At 45.5% G+C, this 17,974-nt stretch overlaps 1 protein-coding gene across 1 annotated transcript; it reads left to right on the top strand.

Moving 5' to 3' along the window:
• Window positions 1-10,973: 10,973 nt before the first annotated feature.
• Window positions 10,974-16,128, top strand: LOC119401534 (cytochrome c oxidase assembly protein COX20, mitochondrial). Its single transcript, XM_037668425.1, has 4 exons — window positions 10,974-11,216; window positions 11,754-11,862; window positions 13,773-13,836; window positions 15,917-16,128. The coding sequence occupies exons 1-4, from the start codon at window positions 11,169-11,171 to the stop codon at window positions 16,050-16,052; spliced, it is 357 nt and encodes a 118-aa protein (XP_037524353.1). The 5' UTR covers window positions 10,974-11,168; the 3' UTR covers window positions 16,053-16,128.
• The last annotated feature ends 1,846 nt before the right edge of the window (window positions 16,129-17,974 follow it).

Raw genomic sequence — 17,974 nt, 5'->3', positions numbered from 1 at the left:
CAGCTATGACCATCGAACCAGATCAGATAAATCATGTCGTCGCTTTCGTTTCAGTTCAGGTCAGAGCATCACGGTGCGCCAGCCTAGCTCTGCACATCATCGGCTACCGAGGAGAACTCCGATACGCATGGAAGAATCGACGCACACGCCAAGAAGACGCTGAACCACGAAGGATCCTTTTGCGGCTTCCACCTTTGCACCGCGTGCGATCGCTCGCGTTCTCTTCGAAGCGCGCGGCGGTGGGTATTTCGGGACGACCGAGGAAGAAGAAAAACACAGAGATGTAAACTTGTCACGCGGAAAACCAGAAAAAAAACTTCGCGCTCTCGAATGACCTGGCAGGCGGCGAAGAAGACATCGTCGCGATACTCGGAACGCTACTAAAGCAAGAAAACAAATAATAAACATAACAAGCAGGCGTCTTGGGCGGTGGAAGAAGACTGCCTCGATTTTGAAAAAAGACCCTCCTTTCTCTCTTTTTTTACGCGGTTCAGTGGTTGACCCAGAACGCGAGTCGAATGAAATGACGAGCATACCAAAAGATTGCGAAGTGAGAAGTATCAAAAGAGGAAGGGTTCAAAACGAAAGAGAGGAATAGGGGATGTGAGCAGTAGCTTGAATCTAAACCCTCCCTTCCTCTCCCCACACAAACAGGCACATGCACTCATCCCCCCTCCTCAATGGAAGAGTCCGAAATAAAACGAGCTTCTCAATGGATGCAAAAATGAAAATGAAGCAATGACGTGGTGCTCACAACGGCCTGTCTTTGGTCTCCGTCCTTCCGATGAGTAAATGTGGAAAGTAAAGCACTCTTGGAATACAACATCAGCGTTCCTCGACTGTCATTACTGTCAAAAACGTAATGGACATAGCCCTGCACATTATAGAGTGACGGGACTTGTCCGACTGAGTAAAGATGGGCTTGACTTGACGCCCTCCTTAGATGATTACCCCCCTCCCCCTTGTGCACACGCCTATGCAAACACACTTTATTCTCTAAACATAAGAGCAGTGAAACGTTACGCCAAGCGATGACAGCATACGACAGCCCGGGCCCTTAAAGTGATCCGCACTTAAAAAAGCAGAGATATTTGTCGGCGTACGGGTACTCAACTACATGCTACTTTTCAAAAAAGAGGGTGTGGGGAGACTTTCTTAGGTTCAATCAAATGACCTATCTATCTATCTATCTATCTATCTATCTATCTATCTATCTATCTATCTATCTATCTATCTATCTATCTATCTATCTATCTATCTATCTATCTATCTATCTATCTATCTATCTATCTATCTATCTATGTCTGTCGTCATTGTGTCTGTCTGTCCATAGTCGGATACAACTTTAGAAGTACGCGGCATTTCCTCCTCAAAGGCGAATGCACACAAAGCCTGCACTCCAGACTGACATCACGAGCTGGACGGCCGGTGACCCCGCCTTACAAGAACATTGGCAAGTGTATGAGCGGGACTATGATTTTATCGCGATAGCAATTATATGGACAGTCTCGGCTGATTTTTGCCGTCGCCGCCGTCATGCACCGTATATATATATATATATATATATATATATATATATATATAAGCCACAAAGAAAAATAATTCAGAAAAACTTTCCAACGCGCGGAATCGCTTTCCAGCGCGCGGCGTTAGACGGTTAGGCCACTGACAGTAGCGTCTTTCAGCCTGCTACCGGCGAGCTATTTATATACACCATTTACTTCAGCATGCTTTCTTAGACACCACACCGATGGCGCGATGTGCGCGCATGGCGCGCTTTAAAGATCGTCGTCCCGCTCCTGCGAACGCCGTTGCTCTTCGCCCTATAGTGCGTGGTCGCCTTCATGCGCTTATCACGAGAAAAGAAGGGGGTGGCAGGGGGGGGGGTGTAGCAGGGGGTTGTATGTCTTGTGCTTTCCCCGCGATGTCCTCGCTGAAGTCACAGAGCGTACGAAGGTCACTTCGCTCGCTGCAGCGGCCGCGTTTGCGAAAGGAGCGCGCTGTTCAAACAGAAATAAGTAACAACTGTGACAGCTAGTTCGCGCTCGTCCTGTGTGTACCTGTTCGTTCGTTTCATGCGTCCTGCTTTATGTTTGTGCAGTGCGCTTCAAGTGTCGAGCTGTGACGCATGATAGTTCGCGCTTATCCTGTGTGCGTCCTTTGGGCTCGAGCGACGCGCTGGCAATTGCGAGCTGCTTTCCGTTCTTCGCGTTACATTCCAATTTATTGCTATCGCATTCATTGCTTCGCCGTTGCGGCGAAACTGTGAGTTTTTTTAGTCGCGGAGGCAATAGGCTGCCACGCTTCGGCCGTCTATGCGGGGCCTCTCCGGACTTCCTCACATGTATCTGATTACATCTGATACTGCGAAGTTCGAGCCCTCAAGGCCAGCTACAACAGACAGAGTGGGCACGATGGGTGGTGGCTGGTGGTGGACTTTCTGGACTAAGCAATGCATTGACGTAGCCAGGCAGGAGAGATTAAGGGTTCAACACCCCCCCCCCCCACTCGAAAATTTTCAATTTTGCATGTGTATATATGCACGCACACATACAAACGCACGTACGAACATTCCTAACGTATATGGTTGAATGAACGCTCCTCCCCAAAAAATACTTCTGTCTACGCCCTCGGAGCAGTTCACCCAACGAAGGTAGAAGAAGCCAAGCCAGCCCTAGCCACTTTATTTGTTACCCGTTAGCGAAGTTTACTACTAAAGCTACCATTCACGTCTCATTGTAGCAGACCGACCACAGGTCATTCTTTTAACCTACGAAACTCGTACGCCCCGAAGGCTTCCAGGAGGGCGCTGGTGATGCCGGTATCGATTAAATCGCCGAACCCCTTTGAGGCCCTCGCAGAAGGGGCTCCCTCGTGCACTTCTTATCTCTAGTGTCATCGAAGAGCGGAGGCGTGCCGTTTTTTTTTATCTATCTTCCAGGCCTGGGCGAAAATAAAGTCTGGTACAAGTTGAACGGTGCTCTGTACTAGGTCCTATAGTACGTAGCGTATATGCCGTGGACAAGCTCAGCGGGGTATGTGAACGTGCCACAAGGCATCGGGAAGGCTCGCTTAGAACTGAAATTTTCAAAAAAAAGGACACGTTGAGAGAAGCATCGACTGTGTTCCTGATCTCTATGCGGACGTTTGTTTCAGGAATCGTAAAAGCAAGGAGGAAGCTCGGCGCTCAGCCATTTTGAGGAAGAGGCGTGCACGGGAGTTCGGAGATGGGTGTGTGTATCTATATGTGTGTGTGTGTGCGTATGGATGTGACCTGAAAGGCAGATGAGGATCACGGAGGCCGAATTCGCGTGGGCTTTTTTACTTGTTCCTAAGTTTGGTAGTAATGCAGTTACAATAGTTAAATTACTGTAAATCATTTTCGTAAATCGTAGAGGGGGGGGGGGTCAGGGGGGTCCTGACCTTCCCTGTGTTCAGCCTGGGAGGGACACCTCTTGATGGTGTCGCCCCTAGAAACTTATCTTTCAAGCATCATATCTTTGAATTGCTTGACAGTTAAGTATAGCGCATTCAACTTTTTAATGGCTGTCTATTTGTTATTGTGTAACTTTGTTCAATACCCTCAGCTGTGTGAGACCATCGAAATCGCAACAACTGCCTGACCGATTCAAAGAAGGCTGAATGAACAATGCAATTAAGCAAGCAGGGACCCCAGCCTCGTTTTTTTTTTTTTTTCAAAGCGTGATTTTGATTTTTATATAGATAAAAATACAAGAGATACTTATAAAAACAAAATGTTCGCCATGGCAAGATGTGTGTACCCCCTTGTGATTTTTCTGAATTTACGCCACTGCTGTAAACATGGACTCACTTCTCGTGCTTTAAGAGCGCCAGTGCACGTGAAAATTAGAGATATTTTTTAATGAGATAAACAGCAAAGCAACTGTCATTCACTTCGTATTATATATTGATGCCCATAAATTCATAAATTGCATCATTGCTCAAAATTAATGAACACTAACAGACAATGATGCGAAGGAAAGTATAGGGGATGGTATTAGTAGTAACTGTAAGGTAAATGTGAACAAAGAAAAGTGGACGAAAATATAACTTGCCGCGGGCAGGCACCCAACCTGCGACCTTCTAATAACGCGTCCGATGCTCTACCAACTGAGCTAACTCGGCGGCCATCCCTCCGTACACTTTATAGGGTATATATGTACAGTTTAAACGTGGGAGCGTCAGTCAGCGCCGCCAGTAGCCATGACGGCGCCGCCAGTAGCCCTCATCTGCTCAAAGGTAGATGAGGGCTTTCTTGCATAGGCATTTTGCAAGGGCTTTTTATTAAATTCCAGACTTGGCTGTAATGCAATTTCAGTAATTAAATTATTTCTTGCTGTAATGAGTAATGCAACGAATTCCTTGAAGCGAGTAATTTCAAGACAATTACTCGTTACTTTTCCAATTACTTATCACTAAAATATAGCGTGCCTGCTTCCCGTGTAGCGTAAAAGATTGAGCCATAAAAGGACAGCAAAATAACAAAGGCAATTTAGTCTCAGTGCCAAGCCTCAAGAGTGGTGACCAAGCAGGTCCACAGAAATGCCGCGTACGCAAGGTTTGAATAACGCTGCTTGAATAGCTTGTGTTAAATTTCAAACTCATTTCATTACTTTTCAAAAGGAACAGTAATGTAATGTTATCACTTTCGCCCAGGTGTCACTTTTAATGCAATTAAGTTACCTTTGAAGAAATCCTAGGGACGCAATTACACATGTAATTTAATTACCTTTAAGGAGTAATTTTGCCATCTCTGCTTATTTCACACTGCGCGGACTGGATGTCCAGGCAGGCCGGATTCGCAACACATTTAAATGAAGATAAATGAGCTGAAAAAATGTTACTAAGAAAACCGTCTATCGATCTCAGTCATTAGTCAAAGCGCATAGCATTGTCGCTGATACCCACCGCGGTTGTCTAGTGGATGGCGCTCTTCTGCTGACTCGAAGGTTGCGGGATCGAATTCTGGCCGCGGCGGCCACATTTTCGATGGAGGCGAAAATGCTAGAGGCACGCGCGCACTTAGATTTAGGTGCACGTTAAAGAATCCCAGGTGGTCGAAATTTCCGGAGCGCTCCACTACGGCGTCCCTCATGGTCATATCGTGGTTTCGGGACGATAAACCCCAATAATTAAATCAATTAGCATTGTCGTTGACGAATGAATAAACTTTACTTAAAACTGTCCCGGCAGTTTCCTTCGAGCAAGGCGGGGGTAAGAGGATATTTATTAACCCTTGTCCCGTCCCGCCCTCCGTCGATGATGACGTCAGTGCCTGAGGTGAAAAAATCTGCTGGTAGTGTGGCGGCACCTGTCGGAGCAGATATCAACCACTCCGCGAGCTTCGTCTTTGTTGGGCCTCCGAGATTGCGCGCAACCCGTCGGCGCGCAATATCTGAGGCCATGACTGGGCGAAGCTCAAACCGTCGAGTGCGCTTGAGTGCGCTCATGAGAGCGCTGCGATCGCCGGCGATGTCAGGGTCAGTTGAGAGTGCAAGGCAGTGGTGAGGAGGAGGGTATAGATATAAATTCCGTAGCGGCCTTGGTACACGGTGCGTCGCTTAATTTCTGGTGCGAATGATTTGGGGATGCTCCTGCCTAAAAGCTGACAAAACTTCAAAGAACCGTTTCAGGGTCCCTTTAAATGGACACATCGAGAAGAGCTCCTCCGGCAAAGTGCTGTATTTTATTTCCAGATTCCCCATTCGAATTAAAAGAAAAGACTAACGGCGGCGGCGCAATTATTGCGCCGCGGCGGCGGCGGCGTGATCTCTTGGGACTTCGGCGGCGGCGCGAGCGGCGTGACCAAAAACATGCGGCGGCGGCGGCGCACACCTCTACCCACAACCTACGAATATTGTGGGACCGGTGGGATATGAACCCACAACCTTCGAGTTCGAAGGTTGTGGGTTCAGATCCCACTGACGGGAAAGGTTCTTTTTTCGTCCACTTTAGTTCCTTTCAATCTAGTTCAAAAATCATTACGCTATTTAAAAAAACAAAACAAGTAATCTCCCTATGATCTCCTTCGTTTAATTGTCTGTTTGATAAGTTGTGTCAAACAAAGAAACGAGCGCTTCGAAATATTAGCAGTCACACACGCGCGCGCGCGCGCACACACCCACACACACACACACACACAAGAGTCGCAGAATTCACAGCTGCTCAGTATATTATAGGTATGTTTCAGCACTTTTATTTACTTATTTACTTACTCACTTACTTACTTACTTACTTAGTTTTTTACTTACTTACTTACTTACTTACTTACTTACTTACTTACTTACTTACTTACTTACTCACTCACTCACTCACTCACTCACTCACTCACTCACTCACTCACTCACTCACTCACTCACTCACTCACTCACTCACTCACTCACTTACTTACTTACTTACTTACTTACTTACTTACTTACTTACTTACTTACTTACTTACTTACTTACTTACTTACTTACTTACTTACTTACTTACTTACTTACTTACTTACTTACTTACTTACTTACTTACTTACTTATTACAGTCATGTATTTTACGTTTCCGGCTCTTTAGTTTCCAGCTTCTGATGTTGTCCACCAGACGGCTCCACATTCTCAGCACGCTCGGGCCCAAATCAGAGCAGCAGCATTACGGTACATTCTTCGATTCGGCTACGCCGACCTCACCTTATAATGGTATCGTCGCCTTCGCACGCACGCAGCATTCAAGATAAGCACGCACACGAGCAGACGCCACTAAACACATATACGTTAGTACACACACACGCGCGCACACAGACACAAAAACCGTGAGCCTCGAACTTCGCAGCAACCGCTACGCCCAGAGACCACGGTGCATTGTGTCTGGGCACGATTCGAATCTCGTTTCTTTATTTGGAGTGTATCTGTGTTCGTTTCTTTGTCAGTAGGGGGCGCGCGGTTAGTCACGTGTACGACCCCGATTGCGAAGATGACCATGGCGAAGACGCGCGAGGTGCCTCCCGTAACGTCTATGCTTTGTTAGGAGGGGCAGCGGTTGGGGGGGGGGGGGGGGGGAGGTGTCAAGGCTAGACGATCGAGATTCTTACGGGCTCTACATTCGTGGAACGGACTGGCATCATGACACTGCTGACATATGGTCTTGCACCCCACTGGTATGATCGTTTTTTTCGGTCATTGTTGCACCTCTGACCTCATGCACACGTACCACTGAGTTCCCAAATGTAAGCCCCGTAACCATTACACATTTTCACAGACCTCGAAGCACTTTGTACCTATTGCATCCCCACAACGCTCTGCGCTTCATTATTGCAGCATTTCTCTTTCCCTTTACTGCCGAGGCTTTTTCCTGTACACATGTACCTATCACCCTCATTTACCCATACTCCGAGGTACCTGTATTCGCTTACCCTCGGTTATTCCTGGGCCTGTATTGACACCGCCTGATCGATCATTGATTACCATCAATTCACATTTAATTCGTTACACTAAATCCTAATTCTTGAGTTTCACCTTCCCTTCCGCATATATCCGCCAGCCGCTGTATATCATTTCGGCTGCCCACAAACAAGACAATATCGTCAGTATAAAATAAACCTGGAAGCTGGTGCTCAATCATCATGCCGCTTGTGTGACAGATCAAAACCAATGTTGACGCCTTCTAGCGCTTTTTCCATCCGCATCATGTACAGCTTGAATAACAGCGGGGACAAAAGGCATCCCTGACTTAGCGCCTTGCTAATATCAACGTTCCCCTTGCTACTCATTCCTTCCCATCCAATGCGAACTGTATTTTCTCAGTATATCTCCCTCAAATGCTGCATACAGTCCTCGTCTATGCCCACTTCTTTCAGTACATCCATAGGCGTGCGCACAGGGGGGGGGGGGGCAGGGGGGGCGGCCGCCCCCCCTAATAACCTAAGAGGGGGGCGCAAAATCTGCCCGATACATTGACTCCCTATGGTCACCTAAGGGGGTGGGAGTGGGGCGAAATCTGTCTCGTCCATTGACTTACAAGGGGGGGGGGGCTGCGATGAACCTTCGCCCCTCCTGATGGAGAACCTTGCGCACGCCTATGACTACATCCTATAAAATTTCTCAATTAACGTTGTCATACGCCCAAGTGATGCCTAGAAAAGTCACGTACAAGTTCCTGTTTTCTATTGCAGATATTTCTATACACTGAGTGAGAACAAATAGGTTATCGTCAAAACCGCGGCTGCCGATATGAAATCCATTCTGAAGTTCTCCCAAAATATCGTTATGTTCTGCCCATGTTACTATTTTCATTTTTACTGCTTGCATCGCCAACTTATATAGTACCGACGTAATGGTTAGTGGTCTATACGAGCGAATGTTATCCTTTTCTCTCTTGCCTTTATGGATTAAGTTCATTTTACTTTTTCGCCAACTGTCTGTCATTTGCCTGTCCTGTAAGCATTTTTCTACGGCTTTCAACAGTGCTTGTTTAGTTTTATGTCCTAGTTCGTTAATGAGGGTGACGGGAACAACATCTAAACGTGGGGTAGTGCGCTTTGGAGTTTTTCCTTCGGCCTTCTTCCAGTTGAAATTCTCAAGTACTCGCTCTTCCGCGGTTGCGCTCTCCTTGATACTTTTACTCACCAGGAAATCCCCTGGACGATCGTTTTAAACGAATCGGCTGTTACCTTTCGGATGTAACCTAGCGCTTCGTACCCTTCCAATTGATTTCCTCCTTCATCTACAATATGTTGTTGCATTGTGGTAGACTTCCTACCTAGCGCTTTTATGTGGCTCCAAAATACTCCAGGCGCGGCCTCCTCTTTTTAGCGAATCTCTGTCACCCAGCGTTCACTTTCACCTACAATTTTTGCTTCGACCGATATCTGTACAATAGATTTTTTCTCTAAATACGTATATTTCCAATATTTTGTTGAGTTCATCCTGCGGCCGCTTCTCCTTTTCGCCTGTCCATGCTCCCGTGATTCTTCACGTCGCTTAAGTCTCGATTGTTTCCCGGATTTCCTTGTTCCATCAACTTTTTGGATTTCTCTTTCCTTTCCAGCAAATAGTTTTCTTCTATCTCCTTATTTATTTCGTCATTACATGTAACAGCTCCCTTGCCTGGTATTTTTGTCATTTGAGTACCAGCTGCCAAACTTTGATTCGATTCTATGCTCTTATTTCCAGTTTCATATCCCATTTGTAGTGTTATGCATTTATGATCACTACCCAAGCTCAGTGGCATAGCCAGGGAGCGGCACACCGGGCCCGGGCCCGTGCCCCCACCCCCGAAATTATTTTCTCCCATGGGATACAGAGCACAAAATGACAATACACCACATATGCTTGCCCGGCCTCTACTTCATATCAAGGAGGTGCCCCTCCCCCGAAAAAAAATTCTGCCTACGCTCCATGCCCAAGCTGTAATCCCTTCCTCGTCTATTCTCAGTTCGTCATAAATTCCATCTGTCATGAGACAATAATCAATGTTCGATTGCCTGTTTCCGACTTCCCTCGTCATCTGCCCATCGCACTTAGGCCCCGTGTTAACTATCTCAAGACTATGTTGCCCGCAGAGATCTAGCAATAACTTCCCAATGGTGTCGGAATATCCATCAAGGTCATGCATGTGGGAATTCATGCCCCCTAACAGGATGACTTCGGCCCCATTACCAAATTCCTCAATATCGGTGCTTATGCAATTCACCATCTCCTGATTCTTTTCTCTGCAATTATTCCCCTTCCACAAGTCCACAGTCCCCGTCCACATAACTTGCAAGTGACGTCAGTTCCTATCTTCCGTCCGCCATCACCAAGCGCATAAGTCTCAGTGACCACGCTGTGTTTACGTTCGTGCACGGATCGTTTGGCGTATGCGCGTGTTTTGATCGTTTGCCTTGCGCTTATGACGAATGAGAATCGTTCAGGACATTATGCAGCCTGCAATGTCGTCATGGTGTCACACGTAATGGTTGAAACAACTCCGCACGAGTCACCTACAGCGGCGCACCTCGCCGCCTGCATTTTGCGGCGCTCAAACTGCACAGATTTCGTCGCCGATTGCTGCATAAAACCATGGCCCAATAACATGTTTGGCGCCCAGTCGGGATTCGTTTCGCCGAAGAGTTAAGAGGGCCTCCCGAAAATCAAGGCGCGATGGCTGTGTTCAATTCGGTGCTTCACGTTTCGACAAAAATTGACCTCGCGCATAACTCCGTGGTGATACACTCGGCGAAAAGGTGAGGAGATTCGGAAGCATAACTTGCCTGTTATGAAATGACACCCGCACACGCAAACACTGTGCAACGTCTGAGGTCCTTCCTGTTTACGCGCGCATAAGCCATATGCTCCGCTTCGCGGACAGCTCTTTCGTGTGATCGCACGGGTTTGTGATCACGTTTGGCAAACAGTACGTCCCCCCGTCTAGTCTTTTTTTTAATTGTCTTACACTTCTCATGCAGCAGACAAATATCGCACAACTCGCCGTTGCGATGTGCAGCGTTGACGGGAAATGCGAGAGCCGCGCAGCTTGAGTCGGTGTCGTCTGCTGCCAATGTGCTCGGTAGTGGCGGCGCATTCCGCGAAATCGTATCCCAGAGTTCCGCGGTGTGACGTAGTTGCAACTTATGTGTAAGCTACCCTTAGCCATTGCCCTTAGCCACGTTTTCTTTCACTGTACTCGAAACCCAGAGGCGCTCTGTACACATTTATTTCACATTATTAACTCTATCCCATGTGAAAATTGCGCACAAACTTGCGCAGCAGTGCCACCGCAAAACCTGGCGCGCTATCTCGGAGGCCAATGCTTAGTAAACTATAAGCACCGTCTACGACCGTAGAAATGGGTCGTCCGTCTAAATAATATCAGTCATGTCGCGTTTCCCGTTCCGTAAATTAGTTGGACGCTGGCAGTACATAAAAGCATAGCTTTTGAGAGTTGTACACTGGACTCAGAGACGACCATCGCTAAAGTTTGTGAAGTTCAATGTAGTTGGATTATGAAACTTCGTATAAAGCCAAGCCCAGCCAAGCCTAAATCGCCTGTACGTCCTGATTGGGAGACGACCCTGGGTTTCGCCTTGTGTGGCGCTAAAACATGTTGATTGGAAATGAAATTGCGTGAATATTGAGTGTCAAATTCTTTCACACTTTATACTGACCGCCCTATTGTCTTAAAGCAAGTAATTATGACTGAGAACACCGGCGATATCGACGAAGACCCGCCGCGAAAACCGGTAAGCGTAGATCTTCGAAAGCATGTTTTGCACGCATGTACGAGGCATCAATTTAATAAAGACCTGCGATCGAAGCCTTGCGACTTATTTCGGCTTACCAGTTGACGGTTTCAAGAGCAGTGCCCGAACAAGCATGCATTGATCAAGGACATGGGTTAGATTCCCAGCCACGGCGGCCGCACGTCGGTGTGGGGCGAACTACACCACCACCCGTGTGCTTAGATTTGTGTCCGCGTTAAAGAACGCCAGGCTGTCAGGATTAATCTGATCGACCACGGAATGCATCATAATTATATTGTCGCTTTGTCGTCCCACAATTTAAATTAAAGCAAACGAGTGCCACACGGGCACTTTCTATCGCGATCGAGCCCCGAGGATCGAAATTCCCGACAATTAGCTTAGCTTCCTGACCCGTCCTGCACATATGCCAATCGCGATCAAGAAACTCGATCGCTATCTAAAGTGCCCGTGCCTCACGCCGGTATTAATTCTTGAAGGCCCCCTAATGTGTGACCATGCGTGTTCTTTTTTGTTCAGGTTACCTTTATGGGTCGCAACATTGAAGAAATACCGTGCTTCCGGTCCAGCTTAATGACTGGCATTCTCAGCGGACTTGGCATAGGAATTGGCACGTTTTTCTTGACAAGTGAGTGCTGCAATGGACTGTTTCCCTGGCTTTTACAATCACCCCTCCAATCAAGATGTCAGGTGCCCAGCACCATATAGTTTCATAAAACTACACTAGAGGGAAATCTGGCACGTCCATGGGAGCTGCAACGAATGACGCATCAATCAACATGGGAATGACAGGTGGTACATGGACTTGCCTAAGCTTCATACTTTCGGCACCGTGTGGCCTACAGCTGCTTTGTCAATAAACGAAGTTCAGCAAAACTTTAGCAGTGCCACTGCTCCACCTTGACCTTTTAGGTTGACCAATTCCAATCAGCCCACGAGGTTCACAACGAGCTGTTCTTTCATCCAAAACAAAAGCCAATACAAAACAATAAGCAAAGCCACAAGTGCGTCCGAAGCTGTAAGCACGAAGACTAGGCAAATCCATGTACTATCCATCATTCCCAGGGTGGCTGAACGATCACTGCGCCACATCTCCCTCTAGTATATATAGTAGGAAACTCCATGCCTTACATGGTTTGCCAATGTTGCTTGCCCCGATAAATTGGCCGTTCATTTTATGCATCTTACGTAAAGGCACTCTAATAACCGTGATCTCCTATTCGAGTGCATTTGTTTTTTATAACCGAGAAAAACTTATTTCGAATGTATGTGTGAATAAGAAATGTTTTGTAGTTTCCAAAGTGAAGTATAAAGGCTACGCAGAGCTGAGTTTCAAGATTAACTGAAACCTCAAACCTCCCTGAATGGGATCTGTCCCAAGATATGCACTACTTCTTATGGTGGCCAGCGCGGTGTTTGCACTGTTTTTGTTGCAGTGTGATTGAAGAGAATGTACACATTTAATTGTATTGTATTATTAACACTCCGTACATGAATCGTCTTGTCTGTCGTTCTTGCGTGTACCTTGCGTTTCCTGTGGGAATTTGGTCCAAAGGGTTTTCTGTGTTTTCTAGGTGTTTTGCATATAACAAAGTACACACATGCATATTTGCCGCAAGGTGTTATACACTTTGATCACTGCATGAAAAAAACAGGACATCTCGTCATTGAAGGGGTCGTGAGCCACTTTTCAATGTTATCATCGAATTACCTCAGTAGTGAAGTTTACTGCCTCACAGATTGATTGCTGCAAAAATTTCTCAAATCCATCAAGAATGAGCGAAGTTACAGGCATCTGTCACGCACTTTCTCTTTCCCCAATAAGCGTACCCCGAGCTACACAGGGAGGGATGGCATGGGGGAAAGAAGTTACGTGAGAACGTGTCATGACCCTGTGTGCGTGATGAAATGCAGTCACTCTCTCCCATTGTGATTCCTGTGTGCAAATGTGCCTCACTGTGTAATGTTAGCAGACTATGGAGCATGGTTCCGGCACCCCATGGCAAGAAGAGCATCTGATCCAAATGCCGCTCTTGATTTATGTCGCCTATTGGCCAAAGCATGCTATCTGCTGTTTGACATCAAGCAGCAGGTGCTATCAGCTCCAAAGAGAGCGAGCACAGGTCTTTGTATGAAAAGAGGGCGCCTGAGAAAATGTCATCTTCGCGCTCCACTTGTGAACTCTCCTTCAGTAGAAACTCTACTTGTTGCGCATGACTGCAAGATTTGGCAGAGATGTCCATAGTAGTGTCTGCTATCTGCAGGATGTGTTTTTTCACCAAGCTTGACCCCTTTAAAAAGCTGTTGGTAGTGGCTTATCTGTCTTTTGACTCCGTGCCACATTGTTTTGCTACTGTTGCGCGAGGTGAAATAATACCCCGATCTGTTTGCGAAATGCAATGCATTGAATTCTCATCAGCGTTTCATCAACAGCGATCTCCTATAAAGCTTGCATTATCACCTGCAAGTTCTTCTCGCTTTTGGTTTGTAGATATGTGTTCTCTTTCTGCGCATAACATACGTTGCTTTCTTTAACAGGCAGGCCTCGGAGGTCCACAGACGCAGCTGTGTATTCGTTTGTCAGCATTACAATGTTATACTGGTAAGCCTGCCATGTCAAATGTCACTTGTTAATTCGGCTGTTTTAAGCCTTTCAGGCAAAACTTATGAAGAACTGCCTTTAAATGCATCAAATTTACACAGCATTACTTCAAGACACTGGATATTATATTGCAACAAAATTAATGTCCTACCACATTGATTTATGTGTTTTGCAGTAATTAATTTTAATTGAATTGCAATCAAATATCTACTTATTCTATTCTGAAGTCATTCATGCCCTGTTTTTGCACAAATATAATGAAATCTCAGCCTAAAAATATCATGAACTTCGAGAAAATAAAAATTATACTTTTGACGTGGCTCGCAGAAAGCGGCCCGTCGAATGACTCGTCAGACATGGTAGTGCCTTCAGCAGAGTGATAATATGCAACAGTACACTGCAAAATGAAGTTAAATGAAGACACATTTATCACACAGGAAGTTCAATTCATCCAAATCTCAATGTGTCTTGCCCATTCTTACCCAGTAATCGACACAACTAGCAGAAACAACTTGGGCACACAGATGTGTACAGAGCATCTCAGAGGGTTAATAGGAGCGGTCAAAATTTTTATAACATTTCACCAACTTTTCATCGTAATTTTCGTCATGAGAATAATTCAACTTTTATCACGTTCAACTAATGATAAGAAGCACTGCAGAAAAAAAATGCAGTTTGTAAGTGTGTCAACTCTAAAATTAATGTGTATTTTCACAGATTATGAATACGTATTCTTTGAAAGTACCATTCGGTTACTATCTAGCCCATGGTACATTTTGTTTATGCTCTGTCATTCATGTAATTAAAAGATAAAAGATGCCGTGTAATTTCATAAATTAGAATGCTAGTGAGTATATTTTAAGTGAATGTGCAACCTAATCGTAATGTATGCCATCAAAAATCTCGCACTGCCCAAATATAAAATGCGTGTGCATCCAACAAAAGGGGCACGCGTTCAGGAACAATCATTAACAAACGCATACTATTTTCGCCCTTCCCTTCTTGTGTTGAGTTTATGTCGTTCATGCTGTTTTAAAGGTTTACTTGCAAGAACTTTGTGTCTTGCAACTTGTTCCTTACGACACCTTCTACAAGACCCATACAACATGAAAATCCAATGCAACTGTATTTAAAAATGGATTTGTCGGTGAACTTGCATATGTTTCTTAATGGGTTCCAAGACTTGCCACATTCATTCTATCGTGGCATCATAGCATGATGAACAAGTGGTGATGTCAACAAAAAACTTTGAAAACAATGCCAACGAATACACTTTAATGGATGCCTAATAGCTTTTGCCTTAACTCGTTTTAGCGTTAGTTAGGAGACCCGAGAGATTTTTCTAGGTTTGACTTTACATGCCATGAAATTGTGAAGCTGCTGCAGTCAGTCTTGCTTAAATTGGGGAAGATGCAACACTGATTTGCTATATGGAGTTGAAGATTCTGCACCAGCGGTGGTGGAAAGGCGGCGTCCTTGCTGCATGAAGTGTTAGCTCAGCAGTTATTGCTAGTGATTTACTAACGAGCTTAACCTCCCTCTTTTATTTGTCCTTTTCCTCCTTTACTAACTTTTTATGGTGGTCTAGATTGTAGTATTCGCTTTGTAGATGATGCGCATGTCAAATTGCCGTAAACATCGGCACCACGCCGTGCAGCTCAGGTGGATAACACTGCCATGCATACTTAACCCACGCCTTTACAAGTTTCCGGCACAGTTCTTGAGACTCACGGTTCACAAAAGAGCAATTCTCGTTTGTATCTAAACAAACAGTACTAAGCGATCCCTGATCTCTCGGGCAGGCGGCAACTGACGCATGCTTGCCCCGTATTAAAGAGGTGTTCAGTGGAGGCATGCCTGTGGTGCCCCCTGGTGTGTGGTGCGCAGACTACTCACAGCATAAAAGGTCTACAACATTGGTAGTTGAACAGACCTTTATCTGGCTTCTTGCTGATGGTCCAGCCAGATTTAGAAACATTGTATGTTTTGCCTGCAAATAAAATTTAAGTTTTGCAGGTTGGCTGATGTGAATAAGTGTCCGCCTACGTTTCCTAACGAGCCACGTCCACTCTTGATGCAGGTTTTACTGTCGGTACCAGCACTCTGTACGAAATTTCGAGTATCGAAGGATGCAGATGGAGATCCAGGAGGGCGTCGCGCTACGAGGCAGAGAGAAGCAGCCGGGTGAGCCGGAAACAAAACTAGAAGATGCGTAGTTAGTGATTAATGTTGGCAATTATGTGCCCACCCATAAATTTGTATCAAACTAGTAAATATTTTTCATTACCTCAACGTGTGTGTTTCCTTCTTTATATTGTGATGATTAGTTTGTGAAGGCCTATGCACATCAGTGTTTGCAGTTTGTACACTTTCACTAAGGCGAAAGTCTTAGATGACTCATCAAACCTGAAGATTGACCAGTGGCGTCAACGTCCCACGTCAGCGGCGTCAATACGGGTGACGCAAAATGTCATCACATGATGACGTCACCATACGACACCATCATGACGTCACAGATCGTCAAAATTTGTGATGTTACATAACGTAACGTCACATGACGACATCATCACAACATCGTCACTTGGTCAAAGGTGGGCTGATCATGGGGGCAGTGCGAAACCGGGAGGTGGGCAGAGAGCTTGCAATGCCTCCGATTCTGGAGGCTGTGCAAAGCCATGTAAGGTGCAGAAATCTTTCGGAGGGGGGCAGGGGAGGATCAATACATCGACTGAGAAGAAAAAGAAGGTGATGGCTTTCACCTTCAAGTTGTCTTAGGTGAATGCATAATGCATTCTGCGAGTTTTTCAGTGCCATAGGAAGCCCATCCATATGCGAAATGGGTTGGTACTACATACATTAATAATGTGCCTGTGTACATGCATGCCTACCCACTGCGAGTGGTACAATACATACCTCTAACACATCTGTGTATGCATACATTTATTTGGCGTCACAGGTGACCTACTCGCACAGCAAGTGGACTACCCACAGTGGCAGCTCAGTGGCTGAGGTGTCGTGCTGCTAAGCTTGAGGATGCGAGTGACTGCCAACTGTAGCAACCACATATCAGTGAGGGCAAGAGGTAAAAATAGCCTTGCCGTTTTTTTAGGTGCACATTAAAGAACACCAGATTGTGAGAAATGACGTGTCAAAGTTTTCTAACGCAGGCCAGGAATGAATCAGATACCCCCACTGAAACATTCCAGATGCATTCTAATAACTCTGTGTTATCTATAATATCATTACGGAAATTAATATGGAATTTGCATACACTGCACGAATTTATGCACAAATTGTACAAACTTACTGGAATGACATACGGAACATTTCAATAAAGACCTATGCTTTCATAAAAGGCTGCAACCAGTTACGTTAGTTCGCTAGTTGCCCAGGCAAAGAAAATTAATGCAAAGCAATCTATGCAGTGTCAAATGGGGCCTCGGAATAAGCTTCTGGGGCAGCATAAATAACCTTTTTCTGAGGCGACATTGAGAGGAAAGAAACTTGTGATCTAAAGTATGATATACAGACAATTGTATAAGATTACTATACTCGGCGACAACTTTCCTTGACAGCACTGTGGAAGCTACAGAACCGAAGTGCATGCCTGCTACCGCGCCAAGAAATAGTACTTACGTTTACTGATAATTTTCTCGTTTTTCTTGCTGAAATAAATGTTGCTTTATTTATTATGAGACTGAAACAGTTGCGGGAAGTCGTAGGTAAAATACAGTTATTGTTCACCTCGCAAGAATGCCTTCCTTTTCTTTCCATTTCTTAGACAGCACCACCTTTTCAGCATGCCCGTTTTCCAAAGTAAACATGGCGTCCGTGACGTAGTGGATCAGTGTGCGGCCGCAAACGCACCATTTAGTTCTCCAAGAAAAATGTACTCGTAATACGACACTACAATGTACTCTGAACAATCGAAATGTCTCTCCCGTTCACATTCTCTTCACATTATTCGTGAATATGTTTTCTAAACGCGTTAACGATGCGAGCGAGCAAAACCGAAATCAGCCGCAAGCTGCCGTACTACTTGCGGAGCAACACGAATGTGCGGAAGCCCCGCCTCCGTAGCCTTCGCTCCAATGTCAAGATAAGTTGTCGTCGAGTATAGTATAATATGGATGAAATA

The sequence above is a fragment of the Rhipicephalus sanguineus genome, chromosome 8, assembly GCF_013339695.2.
Source record: "Rhipicephalus sanguineus isolate Rsan-2018 chromosome 8, BIME_Rsan_1.4, whole genome shotgun sequence".
Classification (NCBI taxonomy): Eukaryota; Metazoa; Arthropoda; class Arachnida; order Ixodida; family Ixodidae; genus Rhipicephalus; species Rhipicephalus sanguineus.
The sequence above is the reverse complement of the archived record's forward strand: the minus strand, read 5'-3'. Positions and strand labels throughout refer to the sequence as shown.